General features: G+C 35.9%; 1 protein-coding gene across 8 annotated transcripts in view; it reads left to right on the top strand.

Annotated features, from left to right (window-relative positions):
- Positions 1-1226: 1226 nt before the first annotated feature.
- LOC111864133 (ribonuclease H1) overlaps positions 1227-20048 on the top strand; it is a 23996-nt gene continuing 5174 nt past the window's right edge. Inside the window, exons 1-5 of one of the 8 annotated variants that reach the window (XM_023851171.2) lie at positions 7299-7383; positions 9166-9344; positions 14862-14951; positions 16375-17028; positions 17213-17479. In XM_023851171.2, the coding sequence (XP_023706939.1) occupies positions 14914-14951; positions 16375-17028; positions 17213-17479 (959 nt within the window). In that variant the 5' untranslated portion in view covers positions 7299-7383; positions 9166-9344; positions 14862-14913. Of the gene's footprint in view, positions 1258-7217; positions 7384-9165; positions 9345-14861; positions 14952-15095; positions 15768-16374; positions 17029-17212; positions 17480-20048 lie in introns of those variants that run through there. The other 7 variants (XM_023851172.2, XM_023851173.2, XM_023851170.2 and 4 more) reach the window with 7 other exon arrangements.

Here is a 20048-nt window from a genome sequence, read left to right as displayed (position 1 = left end):
ACTTCAATCAAATTCCTTAGGCTGGTTTTGTTATGCATTCAAGTGAAGAAAATTAATGCATAATTTGAGGTAACGTTTTTTTTTCTTCATTCTTGAAACTACGAAAAGGACTGTGATCAAACTTGTATCAGCTACACAGAATACTAATATATTTATTGTAACTGTTCCTCATAGACATGATTTACAAGTATCTTCCTGTGTAAATAAGGAAAATGAGGTATTCAATAGCTCAAGCGGTTAGTTACTGGCTTCCCACCACGGCGGCCCGGGTTCGATCCCGGGTCTGGTCAAGTGGGATTTGTGGTGGACAAAGTGCTGCTGGGGCAGGTTTTCTCCGGTATTTCGGTTTCCCCTGCCAATCTTCATTCCACCAATTGCTCCACAGTCACCCTCACCTGTCATCTGGGACTGGTACAATAGGCCAGACATGGCCGCAGTACAAGGGACTTAGTCCCACCCCACTAGCAACAAAAAAAAGCATAAAGAGCCTCCCATTATGTTAAAATGGGAAGACGTTTATGAAGTTTTAAATCAGGGAGAGGTAAAAAATCTTGTAAATGAGAAAAATAGTGAAATTGCTAATGAGGAAGTTAGAGTATCAAAGAGACAAGAAAGAAACCCGGCAAACAGGAATAAAGATTTTTTATGGGTGATGGGCTCATGGAAAATCAGATCATATCAAATACATCACTGAAAGTTTTTCATCAAAGTCTCAGAGGATTAAGAAATAAACTAAGTGGATTTTATTGTCATTTATCCCATGATCCACCAACTATTATATGTATGTCTGAACACCATTTAAAAGATTCTGAACTTCAATTGACTTGTTGGAGTGATTATACACTGGGTGCAAAATATTGTAGGAAATTATTCCAAAAAGGAGGGATAAACATATTTGTACATAGCAAATTAAAATATAACACCATAAATTTAGAAGAATTCACCACTGAAAAAGATATTGAGGTATGTGGAATTCATTGCCTATGAATTCACTAGGAGAGAAAAAATTTTGTATATTGACTATTTATTGGTCTCCATCGGGTAATTTTGTAATTTTTTTGGACAAACTAGGTATGATTTTACATAATCTTAACACCGCTCTTTTCCAACCCGCCTTTGTTTGAATTTCAGCTCAGTCGGAATGGTGCTATCCCTGCTACACCTGTTTCCACCTTAGGAGAGTGTATGATGGCCACTGCAAGTTGTCCTCACAGATCGAACTAAGGAAGATCGGTATAGGTACGGGAAACTAGTTAGGTAGGTTTGCATGAGTCTCAGGGTAGCGATGCCGAAGCGAGCGGTATTCTGGGAGTTGATCCAATTGACGTTTATTCACCTTTTTGTTCTCCAAACCACTGTTAATTTTATGTATCCTTATGCTTTAAGCTATAGCGTTACACGATGCAAGCTAGGCCTCGGAGCGTGCAAGGGTCACGTCCGTTCACTTCGGAATATGGTGAAATTCTCCATTTTCTGGAATGGCTTGCACACCCCACGCCGGGAATTCGAAAGAATTCGAATTCTCCATGGTGTGGACATATACATTTCATTCCATCTTCCGTAGGGAAGTTTGAACGAGGCAACTCAATCATACTGGCCCACATTCACAGGCAACTGTAACAAGTTCTGACCTGTCCTTCTCATTGACCTTCCCTTTAGGCGCGTCCGGTTCCCTGTACCCGAGCTAAATTTATGACTGCTCGTAAATGTCAGAACTCCGGACTCCTTGGTCCTGCCAGAATCTAGAAATTTCAACATAAACACCGTATTGCAAGTCCCAGATAATGAAATACGATATTAAAGATCACAATACATTTCCAGTAATATCGAAACATAAGACTTTTGAAATTAAAATTACCGAGAATTAATTAGAAATAAATTTCATGGTTATCTATAATTATCCAAATAAATAAGGGCTCAGAATGATCAGCGTCAAACTATACCGTGAGAATTATAATATAATTATATGTGGTGATATAAATGTAAATTACTTACATGATAATGATAATAGAAAAAAGCAATTAGATGCTATTTTGTATTCTTATAATCTTATTAGTATTGTAACATTTCCCACTAGAGTGGGCATGTCCACAAGTACTATAATTAATAATTTTCAAGCCGGAAGATCGCGGGTTCAAATCACGATGAGGTCATTGGATTCTTTTCAGTTGACTTAATCCTTCCAGTCGCACTATGGTCCTGGGGTAGACTCAGCCTCTAACAGAAATGAGTACCAGGAATTAAATAATTTTCCTGGGGAGTAAAGTGCAGCCGGCGCGTAAGGCTGACAACCTTCCCGCCATCTTTGAGCCGATTGTCTAGATAATGTGGGACCCTCAACATCTCACAAACCTATGGGCCTTCACGGCCTGGTACAGGGACAGCTTTACTTTATTTTTATTGATACAACAAGAACTGGTAAATATGATATATATCCATTTATAAACGGTCTATCAGATCATGATGCCCAGGTGTTAATATGACATAAAGTACAGAATCAGGGACAACAAAAATATACTTACATGAAACGGATGATAAATAATGATACCATTGCAAATTTTCAATTACAATTAAGCCACGAAACATGGGAATCAGTCTTTGATGAAAATGACGTTAACAAGGGTTTCAATTTATTCTTAAATATATTTTGAGAACTTATTATTTCAGTTTCCCTTTAATTCAGAAAAAATGTATCCAAAAGAATAATTCGTGGATCACACCAAGAATAAAGAAATCCTGTAAACATAAACAAGAAATCTACAATTAATTAAGGAATAATAAGAATCCTAATTTTAGAATTTATTACAGAAACTATTCTAAAATACTGAGTGATGTTATAGAAAAGGCAAAAATAATGGAGGATGATAAATGTATCCTACACTCCCACAGTAAAATAAAACTACTTGGGGTATTATAAAGAAAGAAGTAGGTAGGAATACAAGTAGGATAGAAATAAATACAGTAAAAATTGATGGTAAGATACTAAATAATCAATAAGATATTTTAGGAGAGTTTAATAAATATATTTCCAATGTTACAGAAAAAAAACAAGCCAACAATTCCATACCTATGAATGAGTCAAAAAAATGAAGAAAATCATATATATTATATGGATCAAGCTTTTATAAATCCATACCCAAATGTAAACTACAAATGTTCTACAAATAAAGAAACAGAGAATATAATAAAATTTCTTAAATTAAAAAACTCGTATGGATATGATGAGATATCACCCATTATTTTAAAAATAAGTTCGCCATTTATAATTTCACCGATAAACTATATACGCAATAAAATGTTAAAGGGAGGAGTTTTTCCTGATGGACTAAAATATGCAATAATAAAACCTTTGTATAAGAATGGTGATATATGGGATTATCTAATTTTAGACCTATATCACTTTTAGCATTTTTCTCTATAATATTTACAAGAATTTTAGAACATCTTAATAAGTATATTATCCTAAGTAAACTAAAAAGTAAAGCTGTCCCTGTAACAGGCCATGAAGGCCCACAGAGTTGTGAGACGTTGAGGGTCCTACATTATCTAGACAATCGGCTCAAAGATGGCTGTAAGTTTGTCAGCCTTACTCCCCAGGAAAATTATTTATTTAATTCCTGGTACTCATTTCTGTTAGCGGCTGAGTGAACCCCAGGGCCATAGTGCGGCCGGAAGGATTATCCTAAGTAATGAACAATATGAATTTAGGAAAGGATTAAAAACAGTCAATCCAATTTACAAATTGACTACAGAGATTTTAAATTATATGAACAACAAACAATTAGTGGCAGGTGTTTTTGTGATCTGGAGAAAGCCTTTGGTCTTGCTGTCCAAACTTAAATGTTATGCTATTACTGGGAAAGATCATGCACTTTATGAATCTTATTTAAGTAAAAGATAAGTGATGTGAATACATTATCCTCAGATTGACTTAGTGTTAGACTGGGAGTGCCACAAGGGTCTGTATTAGGATATTTGTTGTTTCTCTTATATATATAAATGACTTGCCTAAAATATTAAATAAATTTTCTATACCTATAATTTTTGCTGATGATACTAGTATATTATTTTCAAATTCTAGTATAAATGATCTTAGCAGGAATATTCTTATAACAATTGAAATCTTAAATAGATGGTTTAGAGCTGATAAATTATCTTTAAATTTTAATAGGACACTTTCTATTCAATTTAAAACTAAGACAATAATGTCAGATACTTTTAAAATAAATCATAATAATAAGTATATCAACAGTACCTTCAGTACTACATTCTTGGAAGTTACAGTTGATAGTGCCTTAACATGGAAGAATCACACTGATTTACTTGTAAAAAATATTAAGCAAGGCTTGCTACGTAATTAGAAATATGAAATATTATATGAATGTATGTCTACTTCAGCTTTAAAGGTGATCTTCTATCATGCTATCATATTTTGGGGAAACTCATCACATAGTCTGCTATTTTTCTTCTCCAAAAAAAAAAGGCTATCACAGCGATGTTGGGATACGGCAATAGAGTTTCGTGTAGAAACGTATTTAAAGAGTTAAATATTTTATCACTTGCATCACAACATATTTTTTGCTGTTAGTATTTGTATTGCAAAATAAAGTTCTTTATCCATCAAACATTGATTCTCATACTATTGATGGTAGACAAAGACAAGATTTGTATTTACCTCAAGCTAATTTAACTATTTATCAAAAAGGAGTTTATTATGTGGGTATAAAAATAATCAATAAAGCAAGAACACATCCAATAATTTTTAAAAGTTTAAGGTTGTATTAGGGCATTTCTTGAATACTCATTCTTTTTATACTGTGGATGAATATCTAAATAGATAATTTTTATTATTGTTGTATTCATTGTACTGTCTAGTTGTGAAATATTTATGTATGTATTCTGTGCTCTATGTTATTTTATAACATGTTCTATATCCATCGTTGGATCTCTTGAACTTACAATAATCTATGTCTAATGACTTGAAAATTTTTAAAATTCAGTTGACAACATTTTTATTGCAAGGCTCTTTTTATACATGTGATGAATTCTTTAGTAACAAATTTGCCTAGAAATAAGGATAATAACATAAACAATTTTAATTTTGCATAATTTTACGTATAGTGATGTAAGACTGTTTTTTGATATAAATTTAACACATGTTTTTCTTTATCTATTATAATGATTATAAATTGTACATATATATTTATATTTGTATTATACTATATTAACTATGTGACTGGTTCTATATTTATGTATATGGATTTATGGAATATACAATAAGTGAATGGAATGAATGGAATAGAAGTAAGGGGGGAGGGTTATGCCAAATCCTGCTGCTACATGAATTTCATTCTGGCACACCTGCCCAATGTAACACCAGCTAATATACAAAATTCACATATTTCTTTTATCAGTTTTTTCAAAAGTGGATCATGATGCTAAAAATTGGTACAAGACAAAACTACAACCCTGATTACATTATAATTTCACAAATTTTTCAATGCAGTGCACATCAAACAAGAAATACTGTATTTGATGATGATTCTGTGCACAAAAAGTGTTTTAAAAAATACAGGTAGTCCAATAATGTGTACAGAATTTTCCAGTTTTGTTCCAATGATCAACTAAAGTGAGCCAAAAATGAAGGGGGTAATTGCGACTGATTTGTTGTGTCAGCTTGTTTGATGAATTAATTAAAGATAATAAAATAGCATCAGTTAGTAACAGTGCTCCTGGAGAACAACGTGGCTTTACGTTTATACATATATATTCCTCATTAAAAAAAATATGCAGTGAAACTTTCTTGAAATAAAGTAAACCAATTTCCAAAATCGTCGCCAGCAATATCCAATATTATCAATGAGTGACAATCTATTGTTATTTTTCTTGACCGTAAAGACGTGCTGCATCAACCGTACACGTGGCAAAGCTTTCAACCAGCAATAAAAACTATCAAAGTATCTGTAAGTTGTAAAGTTCTCTGCTCTTCAAATAAAGAACATTACATAACGCAATAAGGTATACAGAATGTTTCACGACTTTAGGGCATAACTGCAGGAGGTGATTTCCTAGGTCTTTGTGATCAAAAAAGTTCATATAAACATGTGTCCGATTTTGGACGGTTACGGAGTTATGACCATTTTAAACTCAGAATAGAAGGTAACGATTACTGACAATAAACGGAACAAAATAATAAACCAGCATAATACAGGATACATTTAAAGTATGAATGTAAAATTAACTTCGTGAAATTACCTTTAATTTGAATTTATTGGTGCTTAAAGCTGGTTTTGGAAAATGCCACCGCCGGCGGCAACATAGGCTGCCGCTCGGTTGTGAACCGCGCCGGACATACCAACCCACCCAGCCTTAGGTACCTCTCAAGTGTCGAGAAAACAAGAACGTTCTGTCTGTAGCTGGCTAGAAAAATAGCGACCCGCCAACTGACAGACGCGGTTCACNGGACATACCAACCCACCCAGCCTTAGGTACCTCTCAAGTGTCGAGATAACGAGAAAGTTCTGTCTGTAGCTGGCTAGAAAAATAGCGACCCGCCAGCTGACAGACGCGGTTCACACGAGGGCTTGTACGGGAATGAAAAAACGGTCATAACTCCGTAACTGTCCAAAATCGGACACATGTTTATATGAACTTTTTTGATCACAAAGACCTAGGAAATCACCTCCTGCAGTTATGCCCTAAAGTCGTGAAACACCTGTATATAACCCATACCCTAACATTACAAGACAAATAAGACCTGCGCTTACTAAAGAAATTTCCTTTCCATGGACGATGGTCCTGGTAACAGTCAGTGGTAATGTAACTGCAATTCTGCAAGTCATTAACCCACAAAACTTTCAATATAAATTCACATCACACTTCAATCCATTTCAAAAACCTACAACTCTTTTTCTCTCTCCGTGTAGGTAATGTACGTATAACAGCAAATACATCCCTCCCTCAACCGGTCGAAATTTCCCGTCAAAGAAAGGGGAGGGAAGATAAAAAAAAAGAATTTCCGGCTGTTAATTGATTTTGAACTCCATTAATCAGTTATTTGACAAATCCGAATTTTTCTGTACAAATTTTTAACGTCGATATTCCATATGACTACCCTTACAACCGTCACAATGTGTCATATTTGGGGGTCTGTGATGATCCGTGGTGACATAGTACAGTGATTAAGTGATCCGTGGCTACAGAATTTATTTACAGGTGGTGTACACAGCAGCTGCATCCGTGGCTGTATCAGGCAGGAGCGGGTAGGATTGTGCTCTGCAGCAGTTGAATGAAAGTTGGTGTTGTTCGTTGCTGTTTGTTTATAAAAGAAATGTCATGGTACGCGGTTGCTAAAGGAAGAAATCCAGGCATTTACAAGACCTGGTAATGCTATTTCGTGATAGTTCATGTTGATCATTCACCCTGTTTTTTTAAAAACAATTTGAGTGAGGGCTAGTTTTAAATGTCCTTCGTATTTGATGGCTGTTTACGGTGCTGTGTATTACGCGAAGGGTTCGGTTATACTCGTATTGTGCACTCAAATCCAGTTCAGTTAAAGTAAAGAAATTGTCCACAATTATAACTGGGGCCAAAGTGTCAGCACAACTAATAAAGGCCACCATCTGATGCAGTCTTGAGCAACTTATCTCCACTTCAAAGACTATTCGCCAGAGATAAGCTTAATAATATCCACCCACATGCTCTGTCTTCCAGTGGATGGTTTCAGTGTGTTTGGGTTGCAGTGCATGATTCTGACTATTTGTTATTCAAGCAAGTGTATGAGGAATATTTGGATATTTGTCGGTCCTGAAAAACCTCTCTGGGATCAAGGCATTGAAATAGGGATGATCCCATACATATGAATGCCTGACAATCCAAATGTGGGGAGAAAGTGGGTGGTGGTTTGTTTTAAAGTAGTCTACTGCTTTACTGGTGAAACTGAGGGAAACCTGGGGTTAGTGGGACCATGAATTTGATATGAATATTCTCAAATTCTCAAATATAAATGACAGTGGTCAAAATAAATCTACTGGCAGTTGGCCGTCTTAGGAAAGATATGTGCATTTTTTGGTTATTGGCAGAAATATATAAAATAAAAAGTATCACTATTTATTTGCCATGGTTGAACATACTTCATTTTTCAACCAGTAAATTGAATATGGTAACATAAGCGGAAAAATGTTTTCACATAATTTTTGCTGTGCCAATGTTTAATACAGAACTGAACCAGCTGGTGACAGACTTAAAATATAGTTCACTCAATATGTGATGTGTAGTTGTAAATTGAACAATTAAATAATACATCGAAATTGCTATTGCAAATTTGAAAAGGTATAAATCACCAGCTATTGTTAAGATTCTGGCAGAACTCATTCAAGCATGAGGCAAAACATTGCATTCTGAAGTCCATAAACTCATTAATGCTATTTTGAATAAGGAAGAATTGCCTCAGCAATAAAAGGAACCTTTCATTGTACAAATTTACAAGGGCAATAAAACTGAATGTAGTGATTATTGACTCATGTGACTATTGTCAACTTCATACTTATTATCCATATCCATCTGTCAGGGTTAAGTACATAAACAAAAGGTAAAGTTGGCCCTTTGCTTAACTAATGAAGCACTATGCCATGAAGACATGGGGGAGTTGATGTATAGACCCATGTTTTCTTGACTTTGGCACTAGTTTGAGGTAGGTGGTCAGCTAAGGAATGATTCCCTGGTACCCCTTGAATATGAGGCTGGGTGGGCCCCAGAGACAGTCTGGACAAGATGGAGAAGTGAAAATTCTTGACCCTAACGGGTCTCAGACTGACCCCTCAGTTATCCAGCCAGTAGGCGGTCACTATAACAATTGCTCTGTCCCAGCTCTCAGGTTAAGTCCATACATAGACAAAATTACTGTGGTCATCAGTATGTGTTTTGACATAAGTGATCAACTACTTAGCAGATTTTTCTGTTCATCAGTTACTGGACAAAGAAATGGGAGTACAATGAGATAGTACAGCAGCTGTTTGTAGATTTAAAGAAACCCATGATTCAGTTAGAAGGGAAATACTGTATGAAGTTCTAAATGAGTTTGAAGTACCATGAAACTAGTTAGGCTTTTAAATGAAACCTATAATAAAGTTTATATAGGTAAACATTTGTCTGATACATGTGCAGGAGCCACCATTGAACAAGTGCTAGCCAATCAGTGCAGACCACGGCAGCTCCAACACCCATTGGTTCATGCACTGCCTAGTGACAACACACCTCTGACATGCTAGTCATCAGTCACAGCTTAGGAACCATCCATTGCTGAGCAATGGCTCGGCTAACATATTTCTGCAGACAGATTCTAGGTAAAGCCTACAACAATACATGACAACAGCAGGCATCTGTCATTAGGCAATGGACATGTTTTGTGTGAGGTGTGACCCAAGGTTATATAAGAGGAAGATACAGCAGAAAGACATGCTGAGAAGACAGCATAGAAGCAGAGGAATATCAGTCATTCAAAGCGCTATTACACAGCGACTAACAAATGCACAGCAAACTTGTTTAGAATAGCCTAAAATAAGGAGTTGCTTTAACACCATTGCTTTAGAATATGCCATTAGGAAGGTCCAAGAAAACCAGATGGCACTGTAATTGAATAGGACACTTCAGCTCTTGGTCTGTGCTAATGATATGGATCTGTTGGGTCATGACATAAATAGCACAAAGAAAAACACAGAAGCTCTAATTGATAATAGAAATGAAGATGGTATGGAAGTAAACACAGAGAGATCTAAGTATATGTTCATGTCACCACCTGACTGCAATACAGAGTTATAACACAAAGATAGCTAGTAGATCTTCTGAAAATGTGGCAAAGTTCAGACATAAAGGGAATCAAAATTTATTTCTTGAGGAAATTAAGAGCAGATTTAATTTTGGTAATGCTTGCTACCATTTGGTTCAGAACGTTCTGTCTTCTTGTCTGCTGTCCAGAAACATAAAAATGAAAATATACAAAACTATAATTTTGTACACAGTTTTGTATGGTTCTTAAACTTGGTCTCTGACATTGAAGGAAGAACATGGACTGAAGGTATTTGACAACCGGGTGCTGAGGAGAATATTTGGACTGAAGACAGATGCAACAATAGGAGGTTGAAGAAAACTGCATAATGAGGGACTTCATTACATTTACTCTTTGCCAAATATAATTAGAACGAAGAAGTCAGTGAACTGGGTAGGGCATGTAGCATGCATGGAGTCAAAGAAGAATGTGTGTAAATATTTTGAATTGTTTCATTTTGGTCCGTTACACTATCAATCACTATTGACAATCTATTGACAATTAGTCTATTGACAATTAATGTGTGTAAAGTTTTGGTGGGAAAGAGACCATTACAAAGAATCCATGTAAGTGGGCGGATAATATTTAGATGGATATTAGAGAAATACATCTGTCTAGGTTAGGGACCACTGGCAGGCATTTATGAACATGGTAATGAATCTTTGGGTTCCATAAAATGTTGGCACAGTCTTTAGTAGCTGAGCAACTAGTGGCTTCTCAAGAAGAATTCAGCCCCATGGAGTTAGTTACTTGGTTGGGTGGTTGGTTGGTTTAGTTAGTTCATTCGTGGAATTACAATTAAATTATTACTGATCTTCAAACAAACTTCCTATAACAAGTATGTGTGTTGTCTTAGTTTACATTCGGACAAAGACTGGTTTGCTTTTAAGGGGCCACAGCTCACGGAAGTGAATAATCCAGGTGTATCTGTGGAACTGTTTCTTCACAGGAAATGAGTTACAACTTTGCTGCACTTGATGTCTGTCTTTTGATATCTGTGTTTTATCACTGACATTGTATTAACTTGGGTTTTCCTATAATTCCTTCTTTTTTAATATTGATTTCTGGTTATTTTCAAGACAATTATTGTCAATAAAATTATCTATTGGGAGTGTGCTGACACCACAATAGTGGTGTAGATATAAGTAAGCCATGGTTCTGCTTGACATGCAGATAGGCTAGGATAGGTAGGAAAGCGAAGGAAACTAATTTGGATCTGTGATGGGAGTTGGCTTTGTAACATGATTTGAAAGCTGAAAACTCTTCCTCCACATATCGGACTGAAGTTAAGGCGAAATCACGACACAGGAACAAAAATCATTGCTTGATCAAGGATTCAAACTTTAGTATGAAACTGAGCACCAAATTTGATGCTTTGAGTATGTCAGGAGTTGTTCAGTTCAAGCAAAAGGAGAATCTAAAACCTGTGGTTAACAAAATGAACTGTAAGAAGGGACTGCTTCTAGTTATAGTAGAGGATTACATGAACATCTTCATCAAATCCTTGGGGATGAATATATGGTAACAAATATATACTCTGAATAACACCCCATTATTCCATTTTAACAGAAGAGGCACAAGGACACAAACCATATCAGTTTAAGAATTTAATATAAAAACTTCTATGTGTTACAAAATTTGTAATAGTAGTTTCTCAACATGTTGATGGTCAGCCGACTGAAACATGTAAAGGCAATAATATCTACAAATTGAATCACACTGGACAGTGTTAACAATTATTATTCTATAATTTAGTTTACTAGTGTGATGGACCAGAATGAACAGAGATGAATGAAATATTTTATCATGATATTCAATTTTTGATCATAAGAAATACACAATTTTCATAATTATAAGAAGGGTACTGGACTTACAAGTAATGGCACTGTTAAAGAATTTAAAACACACCTACATGATGAAAATTGGGAATCAGTATTAAGAAGCCATACTATCTTGTGATCTTGCTAAAGCATTTGATTGTGTAAATTATGAAATGCTACTGTTAGAATTATGTTTTATGGATTTCAAGGTATAGTTGGGCAGTGGTTTAAATCATACCTTCANCATCGCTCGCCAGTCATGTGTTATGTATACTGCTTGGAAACCTAAGGACAATTATGACATGGCGAGCGAGTATTTTGTACTTCAATTTTATGGCTTTCCGTCACTCACAAGTTGGTTTGATGTTACGTACATTATTAACATTACAGAATCCACATATTCCTGCCAGTTTTAATATGTATTTTGTAATCAACAAGTGTGTAACCCCGGTCAAAGTTTGACACTTCTCGGGCCATTATCTCCGTAACCGTTCAACTTTGGACATAAGTGTTTTGGGTTATATCGGCATACTTTAACATAAGGAACACCCTCCCGAAGTATGGCACATTCCTCCTGGGACACCCTGTATATGATTTTCCCACAGCCATGAACTTACAGTCTGAACCCATACTCTGCTGATGATACTATTATTATTTTACATCCAGAAATTGACTCTTCCAAAGTTGCATGAATTATGGCTTTGCTAGCTCAAAAAAATGGTTTAAAGCCAAGCTGCTTACATTAAGTTTTGATAAAACAAATGTCATGCAATTTTGTACTACTTCTATTCTACTTCTATTAATTTAAATAGTAGTTGGTTGAGGGACTATGCTACAAGCTGGAAGGTCACGGGACAGAATCCCGATGAGGTCATTGGATTTTTTTCAATTTACCTAATCCTTCCAGCTGCACTATGGCCCTGGGGTTGAGTCAGCCTCTAACAGAAATGAGTACCAGGAATATTCCTGGAATGTTCTTGGGGGTAAAGGGTGGCTGGCATGTAAGGCTGACAACCTTACCACCATCTATGAGCCGATTGTCTAGAAAATGTGGAAACCTCAACATCTTACAACCCTTTGGGCCTCCATGGCCTGTTACAGGGATACCTTTACTTTTTTTTTACTTTTTACTATAGGGTATATTAACAGAACTGAAGAGGTAGATATAACTAAATTCCTTGACCTTCAAACTGAGAGTAACTTAAATTGTAAGAAAACATATTGAGTATATTATCCCTAAACTTAGTTTATCATGCTTTGCTATGAGGGCAATCACATTGCTCATGAAAATAGAAGCTTTAAGATTAGTTTGCTTCACTTCCATTTCGTCATGTCATGGAATCATTTTTGTGGGAAATTCAACAGAGAGTAAAAAATGTTGTGTCCAAAGGAAAACTGTTAGAAATAATGCAGACATTAAAAGGAAAGTATGTAGGAGGAAATTCATCCTGCAAGCTAGCAGAATTTTACTGTCATTATTATTATTATTTGTTGTTGATCAGATGGAAATATTTCAAACCAATTCAGATATACAAGATACTCATACAGATATAATTTTCTTGTGCCAACCACTTACCTCAGTACGTATCAGAAAGGAGTTTACTATACTGCAGTTAGGTTATTCAGTAATCACTTTTTTTTTTCTTTAAAAATTTATCCCCTCTGCCTATTAGATGTTAGTTGATGGAACTTTAAAATTCACTCTAATTGTATTGATTACCCACAACTCTCAATGCACTGAATAAAGCAAACCAAAATTTTAAAATTAAACTTCAACTTTACATAAAATATGTTAGTGGCCATACCAGATTCGCCATTATGTCCATGGTGTGGTTTTCAGGGCCATATTCCGGGAAAAGTATACACTACAAGAATGTGTTGTTGCTGGCATTGAGATACAACATACTTTGTTGTATGGTTCCTAGTCTATTATGTTTTATGTTGGGGGATTACTGAATTATGATTGCTTATTTGTGTTATGTTTCGAAGATCATCTTATTTGGCATTAGCCTAATCTGATGTATTTTGTAAAGATTTAAACTTTAAGTGTAAGGAACAAAGATATACTTGCAAATAATTAAACAGCTAGGGGTAATGAAGTGTTATACTGCCTTATTTGAGGAAAGTGGAGAAGTAACTAGAGTTTTCTGGCAGCACTTTTAGCAACATACATTAGTTCTGTCAAATCGTTACAGATTACATCACATACTTAATGATATGGTTGTGTTTGATCACATGAATGTAGTGGCTGCATCAAGATGATTCTTTGTGCGATATTTAACAAGATGGGATCTAGCATTTATAATTTTCATTTCATGCACCCTGTTGTGTTATAATATACAACCNCACCGTGAGAAACGGTAAAGCAGACTGTGTTGTCGCTTGCAGAATTCTTATACTTTTTCTTCTACCCTGAAGATGGGGGCGATACGTTCCTCCGAAACGTCGGTTAACACCACATATACATGGTGCCAAATCCCAGAAGACTGCTTTCTTCATAGTCACCGCCATGAAATACTCAAATCTTACAATTTTATTCTTGTTTTATATTATAACTTTTGTTTTATATAATCCAATTTATTGTATTTTTATGTCAAGTATTTTAATATAATTAATATTATTGTATCCAATTTTATTAGTACTGCAGGTCAGTGGTGTATATATATTAGCCGTGTATTTGCCTGATGATGGCAATTAATAGCCGAAACATGTCGCAGACCCAAACTAGGCACTGACCTTAATATTGTTGTGTTGTGATAGTTTTAATAAAGAAATTATATAAAGATCGGATCTGATGCATCAGTCCAAAGTTATAAGAAAATTTTGAAGTTAAACATGTCATGTAGTGAACATGTTTGTGGTACTTTGACAATCAATGGAGAAGAATGTTCCAAGTGAAAAAAAAAAGAAGATTTTTGTACATCATCATCAAGCTTTCATTAATAATGGTTTAGAACTGGACACAACCTTCAATGCTGCAGGCAATGTATGCCAAATAAGGCGATACTTTGTGAGCAAATAAATTATTTGGACTGCATTAGATAACGGCATAATATTTTATGGGATATTATCATCCATTCAGTGAGAAGTGCTTATTAAATTAATTTATTTTACTTTTAGCTAGATGGGCTTGGCACTGTTTTGTTCTTACCAAAATTACTTTAATTGAAGTTACTGTTTGCTTGCTTTAAAGTGATGTATATGTTTATTAACAGGAGTACATCACTTGGAGGAACCAGGAGAGCGCAGTTGGTGTAGTGACTGGCTATGGGCTGGATGACAGAGGGGTCAGAGTTTGAGTCCTGGTAGGGTCAAGAATTTTCTCTTCTCCATGTCATCCAAACTGGCTATAGGGCCCACCCAGCCTCCTATCCAGCGTGTACATGGGGCTCTTTCCACGGGGGTAGAGCAGCCGGTGCATGACCACTCACTTCCAACTAGTGCCAAGGTCAAGAAAATGTGGACCTATACATCCACTCTACCATGCATCTTCATGGCATGGACAACTTTACCTTTACCTTACATGACTTGGGGAAATATCTGTACCCCTGCATAGAATAAGGGAAAATGGATAGAGAAAAATGTTGGCAGTGTAATGATTCAAGAATGAAAGAAGAAACAAGGATGTGCTTTACATGAGTTGACAGCAGGGAAGAGTATTATTCCATGTGTAATTTCAGCTGGGTTGACCATGCATGTATGAAAATAAGTGCAGAAGCATGCTCAATGGCAGTGAGGCAAGCCTTTTTGACACATTTAAGGATTTAAATAACATCTGTGAGTGAACTGCATACTTATTCAGTTCTGTTAAGTCTTCCATACAAGAAAACTTGTAGTTGAAATGCACATACATCTGGTTAGTGAAAATATATTATATTAAAGAATAACACACAAGAATTGATGCTTTGTGGTTGAAACTTCCCAGGAAGACTTCTCACTGTTTATAAGACATTCATGTTCTCAGAAGAAATATGCAGTGAAATTGAGATGATCATGATGGCCCGAAATGAGGAAGACCTACAGATGTCAAGCTAGAAAGTAAATGTTGCAGTTGCTTGAAATGCTAAGAAGGTGACGGATGTGTACGACTTGTTGAAGTTTATGCTGCCATTGCAACTATGGTTAGTAAAGGCAATAATGAAGAGTTTGTTAAGATGGTGAATTCATAACTGTGAGTCATTTTAAAAAAGTGGAGTTTTTGTAAACTGAAGAAAGAGGCCTTCTCTTGCTAGAACTAACTGTATGGGTGTAAGAAAAGAAAAGAGTTCTTGGTACAAGGGAGGTGGAGTGGTAACTTCTGTTGCACTGACAGAACCATTGCAAAATTGAGAGGTCATTGAAAGTGTGTGTAGAAGCTGAGCAAGTAATAAAATTATGTTATCCTAAGTTCCTTTTATTTTTAGTTATTTCTACTTTGTACTTTGACCCAGTAGGAACATGGTGCTAAGCCATAGCCAAATGTTGATGCTCTTGTGGGTTTCTTGTTTAAGTGAGATATACAGAGTCTGGTTTTAATAACTACATAATTAAATCTTAAAAGTCTGATCTTAAAACTGTATTAATTGTTTTATACTTCTAATCCAAAATATGAGTTACAAATTTATTTACAAGTTAAAATATTATCTGAAAACTTTTTATCTATGGCATAGGACTTTGTTGCCCTGAGCTTTTCAGTTAATAAATGAAAGTTGTCAGTATGTTAATGAAATGAAATGCATCTTTTTATAGGCCCGAATGCCAGGCACAGGTGTTAAAGTTTAGTGATGCCAAGTTCCATAAGTTCAGTACGGAAACAGAAGCAATTAATTTTGTTAATAAATACGGGGAAGGTGATTTAGGAAATAAGACACAACATACACATGTGGAAAAAAGTGGAGAAAATGTGTCACAGCAGTTGATAATGAATACTACCGATGTAATGCAAAGTGCACCTGGGATTTCTGAGGTTCCTAACATGTCATCTCTACAACTAAAAACAAGTGCACTTAAACAACGTTTGTCAGTTCTACAGAAAAAGTTTGAAGTTTCTATGGAAGAACTTCGTACTGAAATAGATACATTCAAGGAACGTATTGAGACATTTGATACCAAAGTTAATGTACGATCAAACAACAAGACAGGTGATGAGGGATACATGACTGAAGAGTTAAAAGTACTACAGGACGGTCTTTCACAGTTAGCAAAACATTATACAGATTCTATTACAGAACTTAAGGCTGAAATAAGTAGCTTGAAGCAAGCAGTCAGAGAGCTTGAAACAGAAGAGGGACAGACCAAGACAAATTCAGAAGAAGGAGCATGTGCTGGAAGTAATTCTCTTTCCTTCAAAAGGAACCTCACTTCAGTCTTGGAGGCAGTTGGGCCAAGTACCACAGCTAAAAGGTATGTAAAGTAACATAAATGCAAAGATCATATGAGCATATTTCCTCTTTAGAGACCTTGTGTATGTATGGTTTTTGGAAATTTTCTCTAGTAGCAGACTTGACTTTCTGTGTAGGGTGAAGGAACCTGTCTCTGAGGGCTTGGATGATGTGTCTTGAATCCTGTCATGTTCTGTATCCCACAGGTCATATAGCACAGAAGGCTGTGCTGACACTAAAACTGCCAAGAGAAAATACATTGCATCTGATAAAGGAGCAGGACCTTCAAAAACTCTGATAGTTGAACCACCTGATTCAGATGATGAAAAGAATTCAAAAAACAATACTTCTCCAGGATTTGACACTGATGAAAACGGATATGTGCATGTGTACACTGATGGAGCATGTGAAAACAATGGCAGAGTTGGAGCTAGGGCAGGGATTGGAGTGTGGTTTGCTGACAATCATCCACTGTGAGTAGTACCTCTGTAGATTGTTGGTTTGACTCAATTAATCGCTTGCTTAAAGAATTGTTTAAATAAATTTTGTTTCCTGCTTTACAAAGTAATTGTTACATGTATTCCTGGAAAGATAGATTATCCTATTGTTTTCTTCATCAGAAGAGAATTTATGAAACTGATCTCAATAAAAATCAGCTACGATTTTAAGAATTTACCAGCTGGGGATGCAAGGTATATTATCCAAGAAAGTGACAGTCAACACAACAAACACAGGATCATATTCAAGTGAAGACAAGCATAAGTTAATCTGTAAAGTAAAGGTATCCCTGTAACAGGCCATGAAGGTCCATAGGGTTGTGAGATGTTGAGGATCCCACATTTTCTAGACAGTCGGCTCACAGATGGCAGTGAGGTTGCCAGCCTTGTGTGCTGGCTGCCCTTTACCCCCAGGAATATTCCTGATACACATTTCTGTTAGAGGCTGAGTCGACCCCAGAGCCATAGTGTGGCTGGAAGGATTAGGTCAATTGAAAAAATCCACCTCATCAGGATTCGATTCTGTGACCTTCCAGCTTGTAGCATAGTGCCTCAACCAACTACACTACCATGTGCCCTATGTTAATCTGTACCTCACTTATTATATGCATAAAACTTGTGCTACATATTTCAACCTATGTATAGGTCATCATTAGGCATCCTATAAGAACTCTAAACTAAGTTGCTTGTTAAATTGGTTATCTCAGTATGGATCTGTATTGTATGATGTTGTTATCAAATATCTCAATAGAATAACAGGTTTTATCATTGTGTTAAAACCTATATAAAGTGTAAAATTATGCACAAGTTAGTTAGACAAGTATATATGATTGACAGTAGTTAAAACGTTTAGGCATATCTTCATGAAATTTTATAATTTGAAACATTTTCTTTCACTTCCTAAGCCAGATGATACTTCAGAACAAAATTTGTTCAGCATACCAGTGAACTCAGAAGTGTCTGTGGTAATGTATTGTTTTTGGGTTTAGTTTTCAAACTAGTGATGTGTCTTGTGCAAGAGAACTTTGGCTGATTTAATTTAATTAAATAGTACTTTGAAGAAGGCAGTTTTCTGGGATTTGGCACCATGTATATGTGGTGTTAACCGACGTTTCGGAGGAACATATCGCCTCCATCTTCAGCGTAGAAGAAAAAAAAATATAAGAAATCTGCAAGCGAAGAGACCGTGAGAACCGGTAAAAGCAGACTGTGATAGGCGATACATTCCTCCGAAACGTCGGTTAACACCACATATACACGGTGCCAAATCCCAGAAAACTGCTTTCTTCATAGTCACCGCCGTGAAAGCCTCAAATCTTAAATAGTACTTTGTTTGGCTTATGAGAACAGCACTGTACATGTTATCATCCTTCTGTAATGAGACATGAAAATACATCTGCATGTGCTTCAGATGTAAGTGTGAAACTGAGAAAATTCAGTACGAAGATTCTGCTGTGTTTATGACTACAATATGTGTTGTAAGAAGGTGACATGGAGTTCAAACACAACACATAAAGCCCACAGACATAGATTTCTAGCCCTGTAGATCTGTTTCTGTACTGTTATTGCCATTTAATTTAATTCTTGTGAAGACTGTATTACTGAAGTACAGATCTTGTTCACTGACATTGTTACATTATACATAACCTCAGAATTTTGCATAATCACCATGTTTATAATTGCTGAAATACAAATATGATTTCATACGTGATGTATAGGTATGTTTATGATTATTTCCATACCAAATTTCACATGCCTGGCTCCTGTGATTCATTAATTATTGCCATCAAACCACAAGCTAAAGAAAATGTTTGCATTGCTGTCATGTTATCATTTTGTAGCCTGTAAAAGTATCACAATGAAACTTGCCCATATTTTCAAGACCTGTTACCATACATTATTTCAGGATCCTAAGGTACTTGTAACTAGCGTCACTCTCACCTCATAAGCTTGAGAGTTCACCATGTTTTTAGATGGTAGAGAACCTGAAGGTATGGCAGTAACCTGCAGTGATATAACAATCATACTGAGTTTTGTGAATGTCAGTCAACTGGTTCCAAAGTGCTAACTGGGGACACAGCCACCCATACATGGTAATCTTATAAGCCAACTTTTAGTTTTTCTTTTAAGGAAAGTAGGCTAAAATGATCTTGGCAGGAAATGAACATTTTTAAGATTGGCTTTTCATCCAGTGATTGAGGCTAGCTCTTTCTAAGGGACCCAACAGAATAGGTGTTTTCCCTCACCTGAGGATGGAAACAGATCCAGTTTTCGAAACGTCGTGTTTTTCTTAGTTATCTTAAAACCAGGATGATGGATAAAGTCCAAAAACCCAATATCTCTGTGTGTTATAAACCATCGTCAGAATCCTATAGTAACTACTTGACTTTTCTTGTCTCCAGAATTCTTTATGAATATGTTATTATTTTGAAGAAAGCAGTCTTCTGGGATTTGGCACCGTGTATATGTGGTGTTAACCGACGTTTCGGAGGAACGTATCGCCTCCATCTTCAGGGTAGAAGAAAAAATATAAGAAATCTGCAAG

Source organism: Cryptotermes secundus, unplaced genomic scaffold, assembly GCF_002891405.2.
Source record: "Cryptotermes secundus unplaced genomic scaffold, Csec_1.0 scaffold1256, whole genome shotgun sequence".
NCBI classification, from domain to species: Eukaryota; Metazoa; Arthropoda; class Insecta; order Blattodea; family Kalotermitidae; genus Cryptotermes; species Cryptotermes secundus.
Note: the sequence above shows the minus strand (reverse complement) of the source record. Positions and strands in the feature narration are given on the sequence as shown.